At 49.4% G+C, this 21165-nt stretch overlaps 1 protein-coding gene across 1 annotated transcript in view; it reads left to right on the plus strand.

Moving 5' to 3' along the window:
• The window catches only part of SPSB4 (splA/ryanodine receptor domain and SOCS box containing 4), an 82390-nt gene extending 64467 nt beyond the window's left edge, over nt 1-17923 (plus strand). The window contains exon 2 of the mRNA XM_003416178.4: nt 16406-17923. Coding sequence (XP_003416226.2) covers nt 16406-16533 — 128 coding nt within the window. The 3' untranslated portion in view covers nt 16534-17923. The remainder of the gene's footprint in view (nt 1-16405) is intronic.
• Nucleotides 17924-21165: the final 3242 nt, after the last annotated feature.

Genomic DNA, 21165 nt, shown 5'->3' on the forward strand with positions numbered 1-21165 from the left:
TATGGAAAAATAGATATTGTTGGCATTTTACATCAAATATATCCGTGTTGTGAAGGGTAAGTTTGTCTTGTGAAGAATACAGATTCTAGAGCCCAGCGACTCTGCCACTTACTGTCTGTGTGACCTTGGAAAGTTCTGTGACCCCTCTGCCTGAGTTTCCTCAGCTCTAAAATGGAGGTAAAAGCGGTACCTAACTCGTAGGATACTGGGAGGACTGAATGAATTAACGTAGGTCAAGTGTTTGTATTAGCCACTGTCAGTCGTGTTGGTAGGAGTCCATGGGTGGTGCACACGGTTAAATGCATGACTACTAACCAGTAAGTTGGCAGTTCAAACCCACCCAGAGATGCCTTGGAGGAAAGGCCTGGTGATCTCCCTCCGAGAGGTCACAGCCCTGAAAACCCTACGGACCACAGTTCTACTCTGTACACGAGTTGGACTCAACTCGATGGCACCTGGTTTCGTAGGCTTGGTGGTGGCAGTGGCAGTGGTGATGCCACCATTACGGTTACTCTATGGTGATCCCTACAGCACCTCTGACTCCCACACAACTGAGTATACGTTTCACCTGCTGCAGTGCCCACACAAGGAGAACTGGTAGTGAAGAAGGAGTGAGTGTGCTTGACCACTGGCCCAGTGGGAGATTCCCAGTTCTGGTGCTCAGAACACTCCGAGAGAAAATGGGGCAGCTAACCAAAAGGTCAGCGGTTCGAATCCACCAGCCGCTCCTTTGAAACCCTGTGGGGCAGTTCTACTCTGTCCTGTAGGGCTGCTGTGAGTCTGAATCAGCTTGACAGCAACAGATTTTTAATGAAGTTCTGGTTTTTCACACAAACTTACAGATAGTATAGCTAGAGTCATCTGTGGCATGGAAGCACCGTGAGCAAATTCCTGGATCAGATCGTTTGTGGTTCTGTGGTCAGAGTAGACTTTTTGTCAGTTTATGAGGACTGCCCGCCTACCTCCCTCCACCGGGTGGGTGGCAGGTATCCACTTCACATAAAGATGGTGGGTGAGTTTCACTCTGTAATAGAAGTGACACTGGCAGCTTGGGGCTGTGCCTGGGTCTAGAAATGTTTTGTTTGCCCATGCTAAAGTAAATAACACAGAAATAGCACATAGAAATCTGAATTTCTAGCTTTTCCTTGGAAGAGCAGGAAATCTGGTGACACCAGGCCCACATCTCTGCTTGGAAACAGGGCTGGAGCTGAGTTCCCTTGTATGTGTGCTCTCGGGTCACTGAGGGCCTCACCACTCCCTCCTTCTGCCGAATTACCTGTTGCTTACTCCTGCTCCTCATTATTAGGTTACCTGCCTGGCCCCATAGGCATGGGGGTTTGCAGGCTCTGGTCTAAAAATTCAGACATATTTGTAATACTTAAGATGATTTTCAGTCATGCATTGACCATTTATTTTTTTAAAAGTTACTTAAAATAAGAAATAATTTGCCTTGAAACTGGAAGTAGAAATAGAGCAGTAGTTTCCAAATTTGTTGTTATTCCGGGTCATGACTGTTTGCCCACTGAAAATGTGTATTTGCAGACCTACTTACTTATTACTCCTTAGGAGACACAGTTTTCCTCTTCCAGAGCTATCCCATAAATACTGGGCTCCTCTTGGGCCTACTGGGTCCTTTGACTACAAGAGGGAAGGAGCTCGGCTGAGAAAATTAGGAGGACTCCATCCAAGAAAGAATTCGGTTTGCTCATCAATTTTGCTTAACTTAAGAAAAAACAAGCTTCCACCATCCTCCTCTGGGCCTGTTTCTGAGCTCACACTTGGAAAGGTCAAATAAACACAATAAATCTATTACAGGGCCTTCATGTTAAACCCCGGGGGCTTATGCTGTTCAGTAAGAGGCTGAAGCGATGACGTTTCCCGAGTGAAAGGAAGTTCGCCTGACCTTGACTATTCATTGAAAGGCAGGAGCCAACTGTGCCAGTTAACCTGACTTTTGGGAGCAGAGCCCCCAGGTTGCTTCAGGAAGGGGGCTTCACTGGGATGGGTGGCTGGCTCTGAAGGGCAGAGGTCTCCCTACTTCATGGAATCAGATGGGCTCCCTTCTCTTTTCCAAATTCTTCAGGCCAAATCCAGACAGACCAGGGTGATTGGACCAGTCAATGGGCAGGGTCTTCACTTTGGGCCACCTCTGAGCTCATGTACCAGCCTCTGGCTGGACTTCACTGGGACCAGGGCCCACCTCCAGTCCAATCAGAGATCCCCAGTGGGCGGAAAGCCAGTCTAGCACCACCACATGGGGCAGGACTGAGGGTCAGGGCATGGGGCACTGAGACGGAGGGACAGGATCGATAGAGCTGGGGAGAAGTTTCCCTGTTTTAGTGACTGTCATTCCCCAAAGTCCCAGGGTGGTACAAACAGTTAACACGCTCAGCTGCTAACCAAATGGTTGGTGGTTTGAGTCCACCCAGAAGCAAAAAGTCATTAAAAAGTCAGAAAAAAAAAAAAGACCAAAATGGATGGCAGAAGAGACTCAGACTAGCTCCTGAGCATAGAAAAAGCTAAAGTGAATGGAAGAAATGATGAAGTAAAAGAGCTGAACAGAATATTTCAAAGGGCTGTTTGAGAAGACACAGTAAAGTATAATAATGAAATGTGCAAAGACCTGGAGTTAGAAAACCAAAAGGGAAGAACATGCTCAGCATTTCTCAAGCTGAAAAAACTGAAGAAAAAATTCAAGCCTTGAATTGCAATATTGAAAGTTACTATGAGCAAAAAAATCGAAGGACACGGGAAGCATCAAAAGAAGATGGAAAGAATACACAGAGTCACTGTGCCAGAAAGAATGGGTCGATCTTCAGCCGTTTGAAGAGGTAGCATATGATCAAGAACCGATGGTACTGAAGGAAGAGGTCCAAGCTGCATTTAAGGGAATGGCCAGAAACAAGGCTCCAGGAATTGACAGAATACCAATTAAGATGTTTTAACAAACAGATGTAACACTGGAAGCACTCACTCGTCTATGCCAAGAAATTTGGAAGATAGCTACCTGGCCAACTGGCTGGAAGAGATCCATATATGTGCCTATTCCAAAGAAAGACGATCCAACAGAATGTAGAAATTTTCGAACAATATCAGTAAAATTTTGCTGAAGATCATTCAGAAATGGTTGCAGCAGCATATCAACAGGGAACTTCCAGAAATTCAAGCCGGATTCAGAAGAGGATGTGGAACCAGGGATATCATTGCTGATGTCGGGTGGATCTTAGCTGAAAGCAGAGAAGACCAGAAGGATGTTTACCTGTGTTTTACTGACGACACAAAGGCACTTGACTGTGTGGATCATAACACATTACGGGTAACATTATGAAGAATGGGAATTCCGGAACACTTCATCGTGCTCCTGTGGAACCTTTACATAGATTAAGAGGCAGTTCGGGCAGAACAAGGGGATCCTGAGTGGTTTAAAGTCAGGAAAGGTGTGTGTCAGGGCTCTATCCTTTCACCATACTTATTCAATCTGTATGCTGAGCAGATAATCCAAGTAGCTGGACTATCTGAAGAAGAATACGGCATCAGGATTGGAGAAAGACTCATTAACATCCTGTGGTATGCAGGTGACACAACCTTGCCTGCTGTAAGTGAAGAGGACTTGAAGCACTCACTGATGAAGATCAAAGACTACATCCTCCAGTATGGATTACACCTTAACGTAAAGAAAGCAAAAACCCTCACAACTGGAGCAATAAGCCACATCATGATAAATAGAGAAAGTATTGAAGTTATCAAGGATTTCATTTTACTCGGATTCATAATCAACACCCATGGGAGCGGCAGTCAGGAAGCCAAATGACTTATTGCATTGGGCAAATCTGCTGCAAAAGACTTCTTTAAACTGTTAAAAAGCAAAGATGTCACTTTAAGGACTAAGGTATGCCTGACCCAAGTCATGGTGTTTTCAGTTGTCTCATATGCATGCAAAAGCTGGACAGTGAATGAGGAAGACCAAAGATGAGCTGATGCATTTGAATTATGGTGTTGGGAAGAATATTAAATATACCATGGACAGCCAGAAAAAACAAATCTGTCATGGGAGAAGTACAGCCAGAATGCTCCTTAGAGGAGAGGATGGTGAGACTTGGTCTATATACTTTGCACACGTTGTCAGGAGCGACTAGTCCCTGGAGAAGGACATCATGCTTGGTAAAGTGTCAGCGAAAAAGAGGAAAACCCTCAGTGAGATGGATTGACACAGTGGCTGCAACAGTGAGCTCAAACATAGCAATAATTGTGAGGATGGTGCAAGACCAGACAGTGTTTTTGTTGTACATCGGGTTGCTATGAGTCAGAGTTGACTCGACAATGCCTAACCACAACAACAACAGAGGTGCCTCAGAAGAAAGGCCTGGCTATCTAATTCAAAAAATTCAGCCATTGAAAACGCTATGGACCACAGTTCTACTCTGACACACAGGGGTTCTCCATGAGTCAGAACTGACTCAGCAGCAGCTGGTTTTGGTCATCCCACCTCCCCAGGAGAGTGTAGCAAAGAATGCGTCCCAACCAGGCTGCCTGTGTTCCAACTCCGTTTTCACCACTTACTAGCTCTGTGACCTTAAGCAAGTTACTTAACCCTTCCATGCCTCCATTTCCTTAGTCTGTAAATGGATGTTTTTATTAGTAGCTGCCCGGTCTGGTCCTGCAGCATCAGGACAGTGTTTCGTTCTTTTGTACGTGGGGTCACTATGAGTTGGAACCAACTCCATGGCATTACCAACAACAACATATCAGTAGTTACCCCACTGGGTTGTTGTGAGGATTAAATACAGTAAGTCTTACAAAGTGCTTAGAATGTTTCCTGACACATTGGAAGCGCTGTGTTAGCCCTTGCTATGATGATTAATATTGTTACTATTTTATTGCCAAAAACTCAGCCAAAGAGCCCAATAAGAACACCACGATGGACTTTGAAAACCCTGTCAACACTCTGGGTGTCTGTCCCCATGCCCGTGATTCTGGTGAGAAGACTGGGAGGAGTAGCCTGAAAATTCGAGCAGGATGGTGGGTAATGCTGGACGCTGGGATCACACAGCCAGATTCGAGCCCCGGCTCCCCTAGTCGTCCTAGCGGCTCTGGCCTCCTCAGACCTCTGGTTGGAATTATCTGTGGTGGTCGACATAGAGGTGTCTTACCTGGGGTGTCTGCTCCTCAGCTCACTGTACCAGCTCCCTCTGTTTTTGCTTTGTCTCAGAGGACACTAACAGCTCTGAAACATTTGTCATAGCTGTCATTCACTGATCATCCACTATGCCAGGGCCTATGCTGAGTACTGATCTTAGCTGATCTCTGCCCCTCGCTCAGTCCTTCCAACACTCACTTGAGGCAGTGTTGTCCCCATTTTACACATGAAGCAACTGGCCCTGCAAAGCCTGAACTTGCCTCTAGGTCTTCTAACTCTAGGCCCTGTGCTGTTTGTCCTTCCAGCACTGCCTTCTCCCAAGCAGCGATAAGTACTAAGCAGACCAGAGTGACTCCATGATTGCTCATTAACTAATCAAAAACCAAGCCCACTGCCGTCGAACTGATTCCAACTCATAGCAACCCCATAGGGTTTCCAAGGCTGTAAATCTCTATAGACGCAAACTGCCACATCTTTCTCCCTCAGAGCTGCTGGTGGTTTCGAACCACCAACCTTTCAGTTAGCAGTTGATCGCTTTAACCACTGTGCCACCAGGGCTCCTTGCTCATTAGGTAGTTGACTGTAATTCATCTTCAGGGCAAGCTCTTGTTTGGGCCAGTTTGGGGCCAACTCATAACTTTTGTCTTTCTCTGCCTTCATATTTTCAACTGAACCTCCGATGCATAGAATTGGATTAAGCATAACCCTTTGTTTGTAATACGCTGTCATCATTGGTCTCGTGCAGAGCTCTCTTTCATTCTAATTGGTTTATTTATATATTTACTTCTTTATAATTTAATGCACACCCACGAATTGACCACCCAACCCAAGGACTAGAACAATGACAATACCCATCCAACCCTGCTAGAAGAATGAACAATTCTGTCTTAGAAGAGGTACAGCTAGAATGCTCCTTAGAAGAGAGCATGGCGAGACTTTGTCTTAAGTACTTTGGACATGTTATCAGGAGGGACCAGTCCCTGGAGAAGGACATTGTGCTTGGTAAAGTAGAAGGTCCTTGAAAAAGAAGGAAACCTTCAACGAGATGGATTAACACAGTGGTTGCAACAATGGGCTCAAACATAGCAAAGATTGCAAAGATGATGCAGCACCGGGCAGTGTTTCATTCTGTTGTACGTGGGGCGCTGTGAGTCCGAACCAACTGGACATCTGTTGTTAGCCTAACAGGAGCTAAGTACATACTGAATTGAGGTATGTAGTCATTCCAGTTTTCCCCCAAACTAAAAATGTCTCAAGCTCCAGGAATACCAGTATTGATTATCCTGGTCAGAATTTATGGACAAAAATAGAAAGGAAGCTGGAGGGGACAAGAAAGCTGGACGAATGGAAATGGGGAACCCAGGGCTGAGAAGGGGGAGTGCCAACATGTTGCAGGGTTGGTGCCAGTGTCGCAGAACAGTGCGTATACTAATTATTTAATGAGAAGCTGATTTGCTCTGTAAACCTTCGTCTAAAGCACAACAGAAATGAATAAATATAGAAAGGGAAGTGTGCCTTTTTAGAAATGATTTTGTTTAGAGCTGATCGCTCGAACTTTCACAGGTATGACTTTGGTCATACAACTTTGGTTGTACGCGATTGAATAGAACCCTAGTTTTCTTTCCTCCTCTTCTGAAGAGAATTTTCTGACGAGACTAGCTCCAGGTCTGCTTTTCACTCGTGCACGAACCAGGGCCATATGGTAGGTTCTGCAATCACACCAGAACTGGGCCAGCCGCCACTGTGGTCATATTACAGTTGAAGGTGCCTCAGGTACCTGTGCCTTCGTTAAATCACACCAGATGAAGGAACGGAAGGTTCCCAAGCCCAGAAACCAGGACTCTCGCCCCTCCCTCTTCCTCATAACACTTGTGCTCAGGTCTACTAAGACAATTACACCTTAGTATGAATTTAAGTCAACAGGTGCCTTCTTGCAAGGGTTCAACCTGCTTGCAGAAACAAGGGGTAAAGAGATTTCAGGCCTGGGGCCAGGGCAGGGGAGTATGAGGTGCCACTGAGAAGAAAGAACGAGGATTGGTCCTGCCCAGGGCTCTCTCCGAAGACTCTTCATCTCTCAGATAACACACAAGGAAAAGTTGCAATTCTGGGCCTATCTCATGTACAGGGCTCATTTTTGAACTTCGGGGGCACCAAAAAAAGAACAATTGATTTTGTGACTTGGTGGTTTTCTCTGGGAGCTTTAAATAAATATGATCATGGAAATTCCCTTCTCCTCATCCCAGGCTTCTGTTCTAAGAGGTATGAAGGAAGAGGGGCGATCAGATTTGGATTCCAGCCCCATCCATGTGGTCATGGGGGTGTGGCATGAGGTCAGTAAAGCAGGCGCACACGCATGTGGAGTGGTTTGAAAGACGAGCCAGAGAAGGCGAGTTCTGGTCCCTTTCCTGCCACCCTCGAAGATCCTCCCTGGACTGCGGGGCTCTGCAGTTTGCCTGTGAGAGAATGAGCCTCAGCATTTCAGAACTGGCCGGATTCTTGGAGAAAATCCTGTTCAGTGGCCTCAGATGGGAAAGAAAGGCCCAGAGACCAAAGGAATTTTGCAGGGTCTTGAGGAGTAAATCATGAAGCTGAGCTAGAATTCCTGTCTCCTGAACCCCAGGGCATACTTGTTCTTCCTTTCTGCCTACCTTTGCCTGTTGTAGGCTGAGGGGTGGTACTTAAAATTAGTGGCTCAGATCCAGCCAGTCTTTCAGACCCGAGGCCCCAGGCTCTGGAGACCCCAGGACTCTGGACACCCAGGACTCTTGGTTCCCCCAGACCAAATCCCAAGGAGAGAAGACAGAGCAACCTGTTGGACTGGAAGCTTCAAGTCCAAGGCCAAGTCCACAGAGACTGAGATTTCTGAACCCCAAATACCCCAGTCCAGTCCTCCAGTCTTCTCATGCTTTTCTTTCAACTTCTAACCTGGATTTCAGGCTTGTTAAGGGTAGCAGGACACCGTCCTCCCATTTTACCAGCCTAAGGGGATCTTCCTTCACAGACCCAGGGAGACAAATATTAGCTAAACGTACGTATTCGGCACTTGGTGTATGTAGGCAGTGCTGTACACTCCTTTACATATACCAACTCCTTTAATTCACGCAGCAACCATCTGAGGTAGGTCAGAGAGCTGAGCTTGCCCTGATCTTGGCTGGCGCAGGACCCAAGTCTCTCTATGAAAATGGAGCCTACCCACTCCTCTTCCACAGTATAAATGAGTTACAGTAATGCTTCTGGTTTAGGTGGTGAGATGTCTTCCTTCTAGCCCCCCAGGTCCCTGGCCCCAGGCACTGGGTGTTGTCAGGAGGTTAGAGGTGAGGGAAGGTGAGGAGAGAGGAACCAGAATGCTCTGAACAGACCTCTTGCCCCCACCACAGCCCTACCCCCTTCCTGAGGGAATGTGGTGGCTTCCAGTGTGTGAGGGGCCAACGGTTGGTTCCAGGAGGGCAGGTTTTTCAGAGTAAAGGAATACTGCCAGGGAGGAAGATCCTGTTGGACAGAAATCACAAGGTACATCCTGAGGAGAAAATGAAGGTCATGAAAACTGTGCTCTGGATACAGGTACAGTGGTGTCCCTCAGGGCCGGTTCTCCATCGTGAATCGTCCTCTCTGAGCGAGTGGAAAGTGCCGGGTCCCAGCGCCAGACAGCCCTAACCCCAAACCCAGCTCTGTCACCACCAGCGGTGACTTGGCCTGTTTGAGCCTTTTCCCACATCAGTGAAATGAGTGAAGATTACCCACCCAGACACTGTGTGAAAAAGGACCTTATGTGTCTTGCCTGGATGCACATGTCCGGTCAGGGTGAAGTGTAGTTGGACCGTACTCCACTCCCACATCTGAGGAAGTCAGTGCCCTCCCTGAGGTTTCCGATGGCTCTCCCAGAGCCCATATTCTCCAGGAGACTTTAAACTCTGGGCGTCGCTCCTGCTGGGCTGCCTACCCCACCCATGTGTCACCCCTAGCCCCCTCTATCCCTCACACAGATCTTAGTCTCTTTATTTCCCCAAACAATGTACCGCATCCCCAGGAACTAACAGTCAGGTGGAGGAGTCAGAAGTACTGAGGGCCCCCAACAGCCCAGGCTTGGGGGGCTGTGGGGGACACAGGGACGGGGCAGGGATAAGTGAACTGGAGGGTCCAGGAAGGCTTCCTCAACCCAATGGCCCCATCCACATGCCCTCCCGGCTCTGCAGACAGGTTTTGGGGTCTGGGGGCTGACCCCTGCAAGGGGTCACTGAACTGTCAGTACAACTCAGCCCCTAAACTTTCTCTTGGCTGTAGCCTCTTCCATGAAGCCATCTTGGATCCCCCCAGGCTGGGTTAGGTGCCCCTCTTCCCAGCTGTCACAAAAAAACAGCCTCCTGTAATTCCTTTCCTTAAGTGCAGACTCCTTGGGCTGTCCCCTGCCTGTAGCCCCTTGAGGGAGGAAGCGTGTCTAATTCAGCTTTACATACCCAGATCCCCATCAAGTCCTGCAAACCGTGTTTGTAAGTACAGGTTTGATGGAGAAAGGCATGTGTGGTGAGCACCAGTTAGACAAGACTTTAGCCTGAAAGCCCCCAAAGTGGCGTTAGAACTCTGCTATCCCTATAGCCCTCCTTGAGAAGTCATTCATTAAAACAATGATGTTTTTCCTATCTTGATTTCTCTATCTGCATAATGGGCCACTGGAGACATCTTACCTTTTTTATAGAAATGTCAAGTTCACTGCTGCAAGAGACTGGCTTTGGCCTTGTACTCTGGTGGAGGCTGAGCTAAGATTTGCCTCCAGCCCCCCTCCCACTCCCAGCCAAGGCTCTCAGAGGTTGGCCAGGTGATAGACCTTCTTTCATATCCCCACCCCTCCCCCAGCACAAACACACGGAGGTTTCTCCAGGCTGCATCTACTTAGGAGCTGAGAAGCCCCAATGGGCAAGCTTCCCGCACCGCCCCCCCCCCCGCCCCCCGCCCCGCCGGTGACCTAAGTTGTCAAGGCCTACTTGGAGCCATTCATTCCTGCTCACACCTGAGAGAGAGTCAATAGCTGGATCTTAGCCTGGAGGGCAGCAGCGAGGGCCTGGAGACAGAGGCTGCCAGGATGAATGAGTCAAGTTGCCAGATCCTTTGACAATGCTAATGCTAACGGTGAGGCCTTGAGGGTGAGGCCTTGAGCAGCCAGCCCTGCTTTGATAATAACAGGAAGTTACAGCGCCCCCACCCCCAGCACCACTCACCCTAAGGAAGCCCCTTCTCACTGAGCCTCCAAGGCTCATCTAATGTTTCGCGTTGGTAGCCTTCCCGTTCACTTTTTCATGCGGATTTTTTTCAACGAACCCTAATTTGATTGAGGACAGCCTAAGTCCTTCTACTGCCAGGATGAAACGTGATTTCTGTTCCGCCCAACATCAGTGAGTGGACAGGAGCCTAGGCCATCCTGCCAAGCCATTTGCCACACTTATGGACACAAGCTGCCCCAAGAAGGAAGGCCAGGTCGCTGTGCCGATGGTGGCCCGGCCAGGCTCGGAGCCCAGGGCTTCCAAAGGCTCAGCCACTTTCCAATGGACTGCATGGCAGGGGAGGGGAGAGGGGGCTGAACTCACTCCAGATCCTGAAATTGACCTGAAGTTGCTTTTTGTCCCCAAGTCACTTCCTAGTCTCTTTCCCTATATCCACCCACCACCCCCTCCCCAGCCTCTCACTGACCACCCTATCACACCCGCCTGCTCCCGTGACCTTGGGAATATCACATTGCTAAACTGGGTGAGGAGGAGGTAAAGAAAGGAGGGCTGTCGGATTGAGCAAAAAGAGAGCCTTGTGGCCAACAGGAGGAGTCCTTGGGTGGCCAGTTAAACGCTAAGCCGCTAACCAAAAGGTTGGTGGTTCAAACCCATCCAAAAGCCACCTTGAAAGAAAGGCCTGGAGATCTACTTCCGAAAAGTCACAGCCATGAAAACCCTATGGTGCGGTGCTGCTCTGGACACATGGGGTCACCATGAGTCAGAGTCAATGTGACGGCAACTGGTTTGATTTTTGGTTTGGTGGCCTACAGGAGGAATTACAGTCACAGTGGGGGTGGCTGATCCAGTGGTCTGGGAAGAGAGGAGACAGTGGTCAGAGACTGGAGTGCAAGAATGAGCTTTTACGGGTGTGGCCCAGGGAGTGGGTGGCTGGGTGGAGAAGGTCCCTGAGGATGAAGCAGTCAAGAACCAGGGCCTGAGTGACGAGAGTTATCCCTGTAGAGAATGTGTCATCTGGAGGATGGCTGAGGTAGGCGGAGAGGGAGGCTGTGAGGCCGGGCCAGAGCCCTGACAAATGAGAGGCCGGAGGTCAGTAGGTGATGTCAGCAAATAAAAGGGGAGAAGGCAGAGCAAAGTGGTTTGAGCCACAGAGAGGCTGTGATTTCCCACAAGCAGATAGAGGGTGCAGAGCTTCCTATGTTTCAAGGGGGAGCAAGGCAGGGTCCTGCCCCACCTCCTCACCCTAAGAGAACAAACAGCCTCCCAGAGAATCCTGAAGGGAAGTTATGTCCTAGGAGAGAATCCTTGGTTCAATGGAGACAGTAAGTGTAAGAGGCTTTCAGAAAAGTTGGATATATTTTCTTCTGTGTAGAACAGTAGTTCCTGAGGACACAGTGGAAGATTTGAGGGGTGGAGAAACTGAGAGCTGGGATCAGGGGTAAGGAGGCACAAAGCATTGTGGGAAGGTGGTACTTTAGAGAAATGACAGCTGCTGGAAAGAGGTTCTTCAAGCATCAAGATCTACTGGATCTTAGTTTCATTCTAGTCTACCTTTCTTCACTTTTGTGTCCCATTTACCCTCCTTTTTTTCTGGAAGCTCATGCCATCTTGTTTCTTGGATTCCTTTTTCATTTTGCTGGAGTACATGCTTGAGTAACTTTCAGATTGGATGGGTAGAGGTTCTTCTTTTGGAGGCACTAAACACATCTGAGAATGTAGCTGGTGTTTGTTCTGCAGTGGGACAGATCCTCCTCAGCTGGGGGGCTGTGGAGTCTTTGTGTGGGAGTATTTTGCTGGACACATTTCCCTCTTGGGTACTGGTTTGCAAAGCCAGCAGACAGGACATACTTCTTTCACACTTCCCTTTTCCACCATCCCACTACGACCTCTGTTGTATAGAAGTATTCTCCCTACTCTATTCAGCTTCTCTATGGGATTTCAACACTGACTAGGAGCCTCCTCCAAAGACTGCCCCCCTCATTGAGAGAGCAGCCCAGGGGTGAAAAGTGGGGCAGAGCCTCCCACAACTGCTCTAGGTGTTGGGATTATAGTTCTTTAAGGAATTGCCCCAATGCTTGATCCATAACCAGTCTACCCTTTGTTGCTGGAGCTTGGGCTTCTTTGGTGAGAACCATGTTCGCCCCGGGTGTGTAGGGCTACTGGGTTCTCTGCTTGATTTCCCCACCCATCCTATCCCCCCTGTTTTCTGTCTTCTTGGAATTTACCCTAATTTCTAGTCTGCTGACTGTCGTTCTTATTTTCCAGCACTGTTATGTCATTCATTTTACACATACGCACACATGCACATCTTCTCTGTCCTTTCGGGGGGATCTTGAATGGGAGGAGTACAAGTGTGTGGGTCCAGGCTGCCTCCTGAACACCTGCCTCAGTCTTTCCAACAGGCCACCACGATTCAGATGGAATTTTTCAAGCACTTCCTGTTCTGGGCCCTCCCCCTTCGGAGGTTTCCCAGTCCTTGCTCTGCAGCGTTGCTAGGGAAGGCCATGCATTATTTAAGACTGTTCTCCTGCACACAGATAGCTCTCTATCCCAGGGAAAAGTAGGGGCCCCACCTTGGGGCCCAGGGACCATCTGTGCTGATGAGGCTTATTTGCAGAGTTCATCAGCAGATATTGCTCATGTCCTAGCTGTAGTCACAACCTATTTTTGCTGGGAAAACAGTGAAGCTTTTCAAGAGAAAACTCTCCAGATTCCAAGTGCTTTCTAGGTGTGAACTGTGGTCTCTGTCAGCCATGACAGTATCAGTTGGTATAGGGACAACATGTTTTAGAAGTGAACAGGTAATGATGCATTTGCCCGTGTGTGCAATTAACTAGGTGGATTGACAGCTGGCAGGTGCTCTAAGTGACCCAGAGGATGGAGGAGCCAAGTCATGGGGAGGAGTCCTGAAATAGGAGGCTTGCTCCTGGCAGGCAGTACAGGGAAGGGTGTTCTAGGCCAAAGGAGCAGCATGAGGGGAGGCCCAGAGGCATGCAACCAACTCTGTAAGCCTTTGGACACTAAGGCCACAGTCTGTGGATCAGGGTGGATTATCCAATAAGCAAAGTAAGCACAGGCTTACTTGAGTTTACTTGTGCTTACTCACTAATCTGTAGGAAGCTGCTGTGGGGTTGGGAGAGAGACAGAGGCCAGCCATACCTAGAACCAGAATCTTTGATGAGTGGAAAAATGTGAAATTGTCTACTATAAATTAGTAAGTAAGAAAAAGTAAGCCCATGCTTACCTTGCTTATTGGATAATCTGTCCCCGCTGTGGATAAGTGCTTAGCACAGGGTTTGGCACATGGAGTATGTGCACTCACACAGATGTGTGCCTTCTTCTCGTTTCTTTTCCTGAAAACAAACAAGCAGTGCCTAGGTATCACTCAAATTCAGATTTCGGGGCTGTCTCCCAAACCCTCTTCCATCTGCTGACTGCTATCTGAAGTTACCACAATAGAATTTCACCTCTTGCCCTTAAGACGTTGATCTTTTTTCAAACTGTAAATAAATGCATGGATGGGAGTGGGGTGGAGAATCGTGTCTTGGCATCTGCAGGCAGAGGAAATGTCAAGGGTCCCAGGGAAGCAGCTTAGCCCACCAATCTTGTGCCGAGATCTCCACCCATTTCCATCGCAGACACAGACTGTCAAAACCAGTTGAGCTAATGCCCCCATTTAATAGATGGGAAAACAGAGTCCCAGGGAAGTTCAGTGGCTCACATAGATTCATACAGGGGTTAGTGGTGGAGAGTTATGGAAAATCCAGGTCACTGGAGAGCCTTTGAAATTATCGCCTTTTTTTTTTTTTTTTTTTTTAGCATAGAACCAGACATCCAGCCCTGGCTCCCAATAAATCTTCATCAAGACCAGAACATTGTCGTCAATTAGGATGACGTTCTGAGGCATTTTTAGAACCACAATAAGTAAATTATTGTTGTTTTTAAAGGTACCTCTTGGGATGGAGCTGTGGTGGTGCAGTGGTTAAGAGCTCAGCTGCTAACCAAAAGGTTGGCAGTTCAAATCCACCAGGTGCTCCTTGGAAACCTTATGGGGCAGTTCTACTCTGTCCTATAGGGTTGCTTGGAGTTGGAATTGATTCCACAGTAACAGGTTTGGGTTTTTCATTCTCGTGCCCGATTAGTATTTTGCTGTGTGTAGATACACAGTTCATTTATACGCTCTACTTTTGATTGTTTCCAATTGGGGGCTGTCACAAGTAGTACTTCTGGGAACATTCATATGCATGCATTTTAGTGAACATACATACACCTTTGTATATGCCCTAGAATAAAATTGAAGGCCATAGTGTTCAGCTTTAGTAGATACTCCCGGTTTTCCAAAGTGGTTGTGCCAGTTTGCTGTCCTTTAGGAAGTTCACAGTCTCCTTGTAACTGATTCATTGTCACAAGAATCAAACAGAAAATCCTTGCCACACTTGAGTGGAGGGAGAGGGCACTTCCCACCAGGTTAGACCGACCTCTAGGAGGTGCTTAGTGCAGATGCACCATGAGAAGGGAGCCGGCACTGAGCCCTCACTACATCCAGTGCACCGGGCGAGGCTCTTGGCGTGTGTCGTCTCCTCTAATCCTGTCAACAACCCTGGGTCTTGTGGCTCCACTTTGCTATCATTGTTAGTTGCTGTCGAGTCAACTCCGACTCATGGCGACCTATGCCCACAGAACAAAATGTTGTCCGGCTCTGCATCATCCTCAAGATTGCTGGCATGTTCGAGTCCCTCACTGCAGCCACTGTACCCATCCATCTCACCAAGGGTCCTCCTTGCCCTCACTGGCTTTCTGCCTCACCAAACACCATGTCCTCCTCCACAGCTCACCTGTTTAAACTCCCAGACCATAAGCTCTCCCCTTCTTCCGGGGCTGCCTCTGGCCCTGGCCTGGTTAACTCTGTATCCCCAGGGTCAGTCACAGGGCCTGGAAGAGAATAAGAGCTGAGTAATTGTGTCTGCAATAAACCCAGTTAAACTATTGCTTATGGATTTTAATTTATAAATTTTTCCAGAGCTAGATGCTAGAGGGAAAAATCGCATCCCTTCTGCTGACCCCCAAAGGACACTCTGGGGAAAGTCTGAGGACTCAAAGGCATTTCAGGCAGCCTCTCAGAGCCTAACCTAACTCTGCAGAACTGCCCTAGGCCAGTGGCTTTCAAACATTTGTGATCATGAGTACTTTTCACATTGTGACACAGTAAACACCCACGTAATATTTCCTGAAACAACATTTACTCCTCCTAGGGGTCCTGGTGGTGCAGTGGTTAAGAGCTCGGCTGCTAACCAAAAAGTTGGCAGTTAAATCTACCAGCTACTCCTTGGAAACCCTATGGGGCAGTTCCACTCTGTCCTATAGGGCTGGCATGAGTCCAAATCAACTCTACAGCAATAGGCTTGGTTTTTTATTTTTATTTTTTAATAGGCACTGCACTCCATTTTCTGTTTTTCATTGCTGGTCATCCACCACTGAACTGATATCATGACTCGCTGGTCTAATGGGTTTCAGTTTGAAAAACAGTGCTCTAGGCCTTTAGCTGGGACATTGGTAGTTGAGCGGTAGGATTCTCGCCTTCATTGCAGAAAACTTGGGTTGGATTCCCAGCCAGTACACCTCACGTGCGGCCACCACCTGTCTGTCACTGGTGGCTAGCATGTTGCTATGATACTGAACAGGTTTCAGCAGAGCTTCCATACCGAGATGGTCTAGGAAGAAAGGCCTGGCGATCTGCTTCCAAAAATCAGCCAGTGAAAACCCCATAGATCACAACAGTCTGATGGGAACCTATCATGGGGATGGCACAAGGGCAGCATTTCTTTCTGTTGTCCTCGGAGTCCCATGAATTGGGGCGACTTGACAGCAGCTGACAGCAAGGCCTTCAGTTAATGTAACGAGGGAAGGCTTCCAGGGGAGAAACCCCGGGCTCTGAAGCTGAGGCTCAGCGGACCAGGTGGGTGTGTGGTGTGTAGTGGGTGGGGGGTTGGGGGGGGTGAGAAGGTGCCAGGAAGGCATGGGCAAGACACTAACGGCTTCCTCCTCATTGCAGCGGAGCCCCTGCCGCTGATGGACCTGTGCCGAAGAACCATCCGTTCCGCCCTGGGCCGGCAGCACCTGCGGGACATCGGCTCCCTGCCCCTGCCTCAGTCTCTCAAAAACTACCTGCAGTACCAGTGAGCCGGGGGCTGCAGAGCAGCGGTGGGCGTCCTTGGCCTCCTGGCCTGTCACCTCCCGTTCACGCAGTACATTCAGGAGGGGGCCTTCCCCCTCACCCCAGTTCCATTCCCTGAGAGGATGTGTTACCGACTTTGAAAACGAAATGTCTGTTGCCAACAGTTATTTGCTGCCTTCAGAGCCGCGCTCCCAAGATGCCTCCTTGGAAGCCACGAAGAGCCTGGAGCCAGCAGCCTGCGCCGGCCCCCGGAGATCCTGCTGGCCACCCGGACGAGGCAGCCACCCCGTATTGATCAAAGAGCCTGCTTCCTTAATTCAAGAGAATGAATAAAACATTGGGCGGCAGACTTTTATTGTGTGCCCGGTAGCAGACAGGGTGAGGGGAAAATTGGCCAGAGCAGGAGAAAATTGCCTCTGAATAATGAATGATGGAAGCAGCCTGATGCCAGCGCCCCTCCTGCCCCACCCCTTGGCAGGGCATCAGGGTCACCGTGACATTTTAGGACTTTGTGCCCCTTTGAAAGACTTATCCAGGGAAGCTCAGCAGCGAAATTGGCAAGTGGGCATGGCTGTTTTTAGACCCCTTCCAGCTTACCTCTTTGAATGCTGTTTACTTATCCCTCTCTCTCCACATGCCACCTTCCCTGGCCACTGGCCCCCCTCCCCCCCGCCACCCAGAGTTCTCTGGATGCCCCAGGCCCCTCTATTCAGGGAAGAGAAGCCTGACTTATTCACCCCAGGGACAGAAGGCATCCTTTATTATGATTTTAAGCAGAGTTTTCATTTTAGAAGAGGAGCGCGGTGAGGGTGGTACTTCCTCCAAAGGTGCTAATGGGGGAATGTGGGGCATTGTCTCACCCAAGTTGGGTGACGTCCTTGGGCTGGAAAGCCTTTGGGGTGGGGAGCCGAGGGTCTCTAGGCAACCGTCCATTCAGGGTACAGCCTGGCTGTCACAGCTTTATTTGAGCGAATTATTTTTTCACTTGGGGAGACTTCTACAGATTTTGTTCCCATTTCAAATGTGTGTGTGGTGTGATGTTTATTTATCAGCTTGGGGCCCATGGGGGCAGCCTGGGAACTGGAAGGGGGGATGTGGGAGATGCGTGCTATGGGGCATCTCTCGTGGGTTTGGAGCACTCTCTGCCCAGACTCCTTTTTAACTGGAAATAGTCGCGTGGGTGGGATCCCAGAGCCCCAGACGGTACTGCCGCCCCCCACTTCAATGTGAATTTGATGAATGAGGAGCGTTTCTAATAAAGTTTGTTGTTGGATCCTTCAGCTGTTTATCAGATGCTCTCTGGGGAAGGGCGGTGAGATCTCCTGTCTGGTCCGTCCCAGGACTCACAGGAAGGCGCCAACGTGCATCTGGCTCAAGCCACTTCTCAGCCTTTCTGTCTTCTGGTCCCCAAACCCAAACCCCAGGCATTTTGCAAAGGCCTGCCCTGGTGATGTCGTGGTTAAGAGCTACGGCTGCTAACCAAAAGGCTGGCAGTTCAAATCCACCAGGCACTCCTTGGAAATCCTATGGGGCAGTTCTACTCTGTGCTGTAGGGTCACTGTGAATCGGAATTGACTCAACGGCAACAAGTTTGGGTTTTTTGTTTGTTTGTTTGCCCTGGGAGAGAGGACGTGCCTGGGTCCATGCCAAGCTGGCTGTGATGATAGAAAAATGGGTCCAATTCCTGCTGCCAGGGCCTTGATACCGCAATGGGGGCCTGGCAGGGGCTGGAGGGGACGGGGTCCTGGGGCCAAACCCATGGGACATCAGTTTCGAAGTAGATCCAGTGGTGGCACTGGACGCAGCTTTGGCAAGTGTATGTTGTCACCAAGGAGCCGCGCAGAACACTGAAAGGTGAGGCTTGGGAGTGGAAGCAGAGCGGATATCAGAGCTCAGGCTGGGGTCTGGGCCAGGACTGACAGACATCAGAATACCGACCACCCACATGCACTGTGCTGATCTCCGGGGACCCAGCACTCAGGCAATTGTATCCCATCCCAGGGGAGACATTTACAGTGAAGCATAATAAAGTGAAAAGGAGCACATGAACCGGGGAGGGGAGACGGGGCATGAAGGGCAGGCGTCCCGGAAGAAGAGCTCCGGATCTGCTATTTCATGGAAGGGCAGTCCGAGTGAGGACAGGCCAAAAGGGCACACCCCACCTCCCCCACCCCCAGGGGCAGTGCTGTTCAAATGCTCTGCCTTTGGGGCTGGAAGCTGGGCTCAGCTTGGCAGATTTCAGTCACTTTGGTTGCAGGAGGCAGCTTTATGCAAAGGCATGGCCTCACACTGTGGGGTCAAGAGGCCTGGATGTGAGTCCCAGCTTCATCACTTACCTGCTGTGTGACCTTGGGTAAGTCATTTCCTCCTCTGCACACTAGAGGGGCTGGACCCGGGAGCCACTGGCTGAGGACCCTTCCTCTCCTAACTCATGGTGTCCCAGCTCAGCACCAGTTCTCCAGCTTGGTTTCATCCTTCTTGTTTCAGTTTCCACACCTCTCTCATGCTGTTCCCCTCATTCCAAGAATGCCCTCTCCTCCTTATTTCACCCTCTCCAGTACATGGCTTAGATGGACCCTCCTCCAGGAAGCCCTCCCTAACAACCCCACTAACCTCTGCCTGTTCTGAGCAGCCAGCTCTTCTGCCCCTGGCCTGAGGATGCCTCTCCTGGAGCCCTGGACCCTCACCCAAGTCCTGGGCTGGAGTCCCTCACTGCCCTGGGTTCTCATCTCCCCAGCAGCTGTGAGTCTCAGGAGGCCAGGGCCTGTGTCTGCTCCTTCCACACAGCCTGGACCTGACATGTGGGCTCAGCAAAGGCCTGCATGAGTAAAGGTGCCGGCAGAAGGGCCCCTGTGTAGCTGGGATGCCTACAGGAAACTGCAAGGAATGTCATAAGGGAGTGGGGGAAGAAGAAAACCTATTATTTAGAATGATCAGAAGACCTCTCAGAGAGAGGCTGAGTCCTAAGAAATGAGAGGGAGCCAGCTATTTAAAATGGAGTTGGGGTTTGCCAGGTTGGGGGAACATCCAGCGTTCTCAAAGCAGAAGTTTTGGCACTCCCGCGAGCTGAGGGCTGGGGGTGGGGGGTGATTTACAATCTGCAGTCACCTTGGCCCAAGCTCCGGTTCACCGTGCCTGTGTATATGATACGTACCTCTTGTTCCTCGTGTATCGGCACCCACACCCCAGCCCCCCCACATACTGCCTTTCCCAGGCAGACATCCTGGGAGCCTCATGACCACTCCCCAATGCCAGGCCCCACCATAACCCAGCCCCCAGCCCCCAGCCCCCAGCCCCCAGCCCCCAGCCCCCATCCATCCTTGGCATATTCTGAGGTTTGGCCTCTGTCTCCATGACCCATTTCTGGCAGGGGGCACTTGGTGAAACCGTCCCACTAATTGCTTTTTAATTGTCTGCGAATACAGCATATGGTGGGCATGGGCCGCCATAGGTCTGAGCCCCTGCTGAGTTCCCCAGTTCACTTTTTAACCCATCTGACATTTCCAGTTTCTGGGTAAAAGCCATCTTTCTTTCCCTTGCTTTTCCTCTCCATCACCTGCTACCCCAGCTGGCTTCTTTTTGAGCCATCTTTCACTAAGAAACAACTATTTCATCACCTTATAATGTTACAGCTGAAATGGCAGCAGGTAGCCAGTGACACACTGGCATGGTGATTGAACTTGACTAGGACATCTGTCCCCAGTTGCCAGGCTGCAGCCGCTAAGCAGGGGGCACATCTGTGACTTGGCAAATGGATAGGGGACCATGTGGCATTACTCTTCAGGCCCCTGACAATGACTGGAAACCTCCAACACTGGTCTGAGAACATAGGGGTTGTTCCACTGTTCCCACTAGTTCTATCCCTGGGGGCTTGGGTCCCATTCCAGACATATTTTGATATCCCACTTTAACGTGTGTGTTTAAAAACAGAAGTGAACCCCGCCCCCCCAAAGTCACAATGGGAGAAATATGGAGAAAAATGTGGAGAAAAACTCAAATTCTTATTTTTTTTTAATTAACTTTTATTAAGCTTCAAGTGAACATTTACAAATCCAATCAGTCTGTCACATGTAAGTTTACATACATCTTACTCCGTACTCCCACTTGCTCTCCCCCTATTGAGTCAGCCCTTTCAGTCTCTCGTTTCGTGACAATTTTGCCAGCTTCCCTCTCTCTCTATCTTCCCATCCCCCCTCCAGACAAGAGTTGCCAACACACTCTCAAGTGTCCACCTGATTTAATTAGCTCACTCTTCATTAGCATCCCCCCCCCCCCGCTGACCAGTCCCTTTCATGTCTGATGAGTTGTCTTCGGGGATGGTTCCTGTCCTGTGCCAACAGAAGGTCTGGGGAGCATTGCCGCCGGGATTCCTCTATCAAATTCTTATTTAAAAAAAAAAAAAGCCAAACAAACTGGAACAGTAGAGAACAGATGACTCCCTGAGACTATCACCCTGAGACACTTTATAAACCTAGAATTGTGCTTATACCCGGAGATCACCTTTTAGCAAAATAGAGTAGCCCACAAAATAAAGGCTGTTACCCTTAAGATCAGCACCCGACTTAAAAACCATCTGTATGAGACCAAAAGGTCAACAATTACTCAAAAGCAAAGGTAAGGGGCCAGGAAAACTAGAG

The sequence above is a fragment of the Loxodonta africana genome, chromosome 23 (genome assembly GCF_030014295.1).
Source record: "Loxodonta africana isolate mLoxAfr1 chromosome 23, mLoxAfr1.hap2, whole genome shotgun sequence".
Lineage (NCBI taxonomy): Eukaryota > Metazoa > Chordata > Mammalia > Proboscidea > Elephantidae > Loxodonta > Loxodonta africana.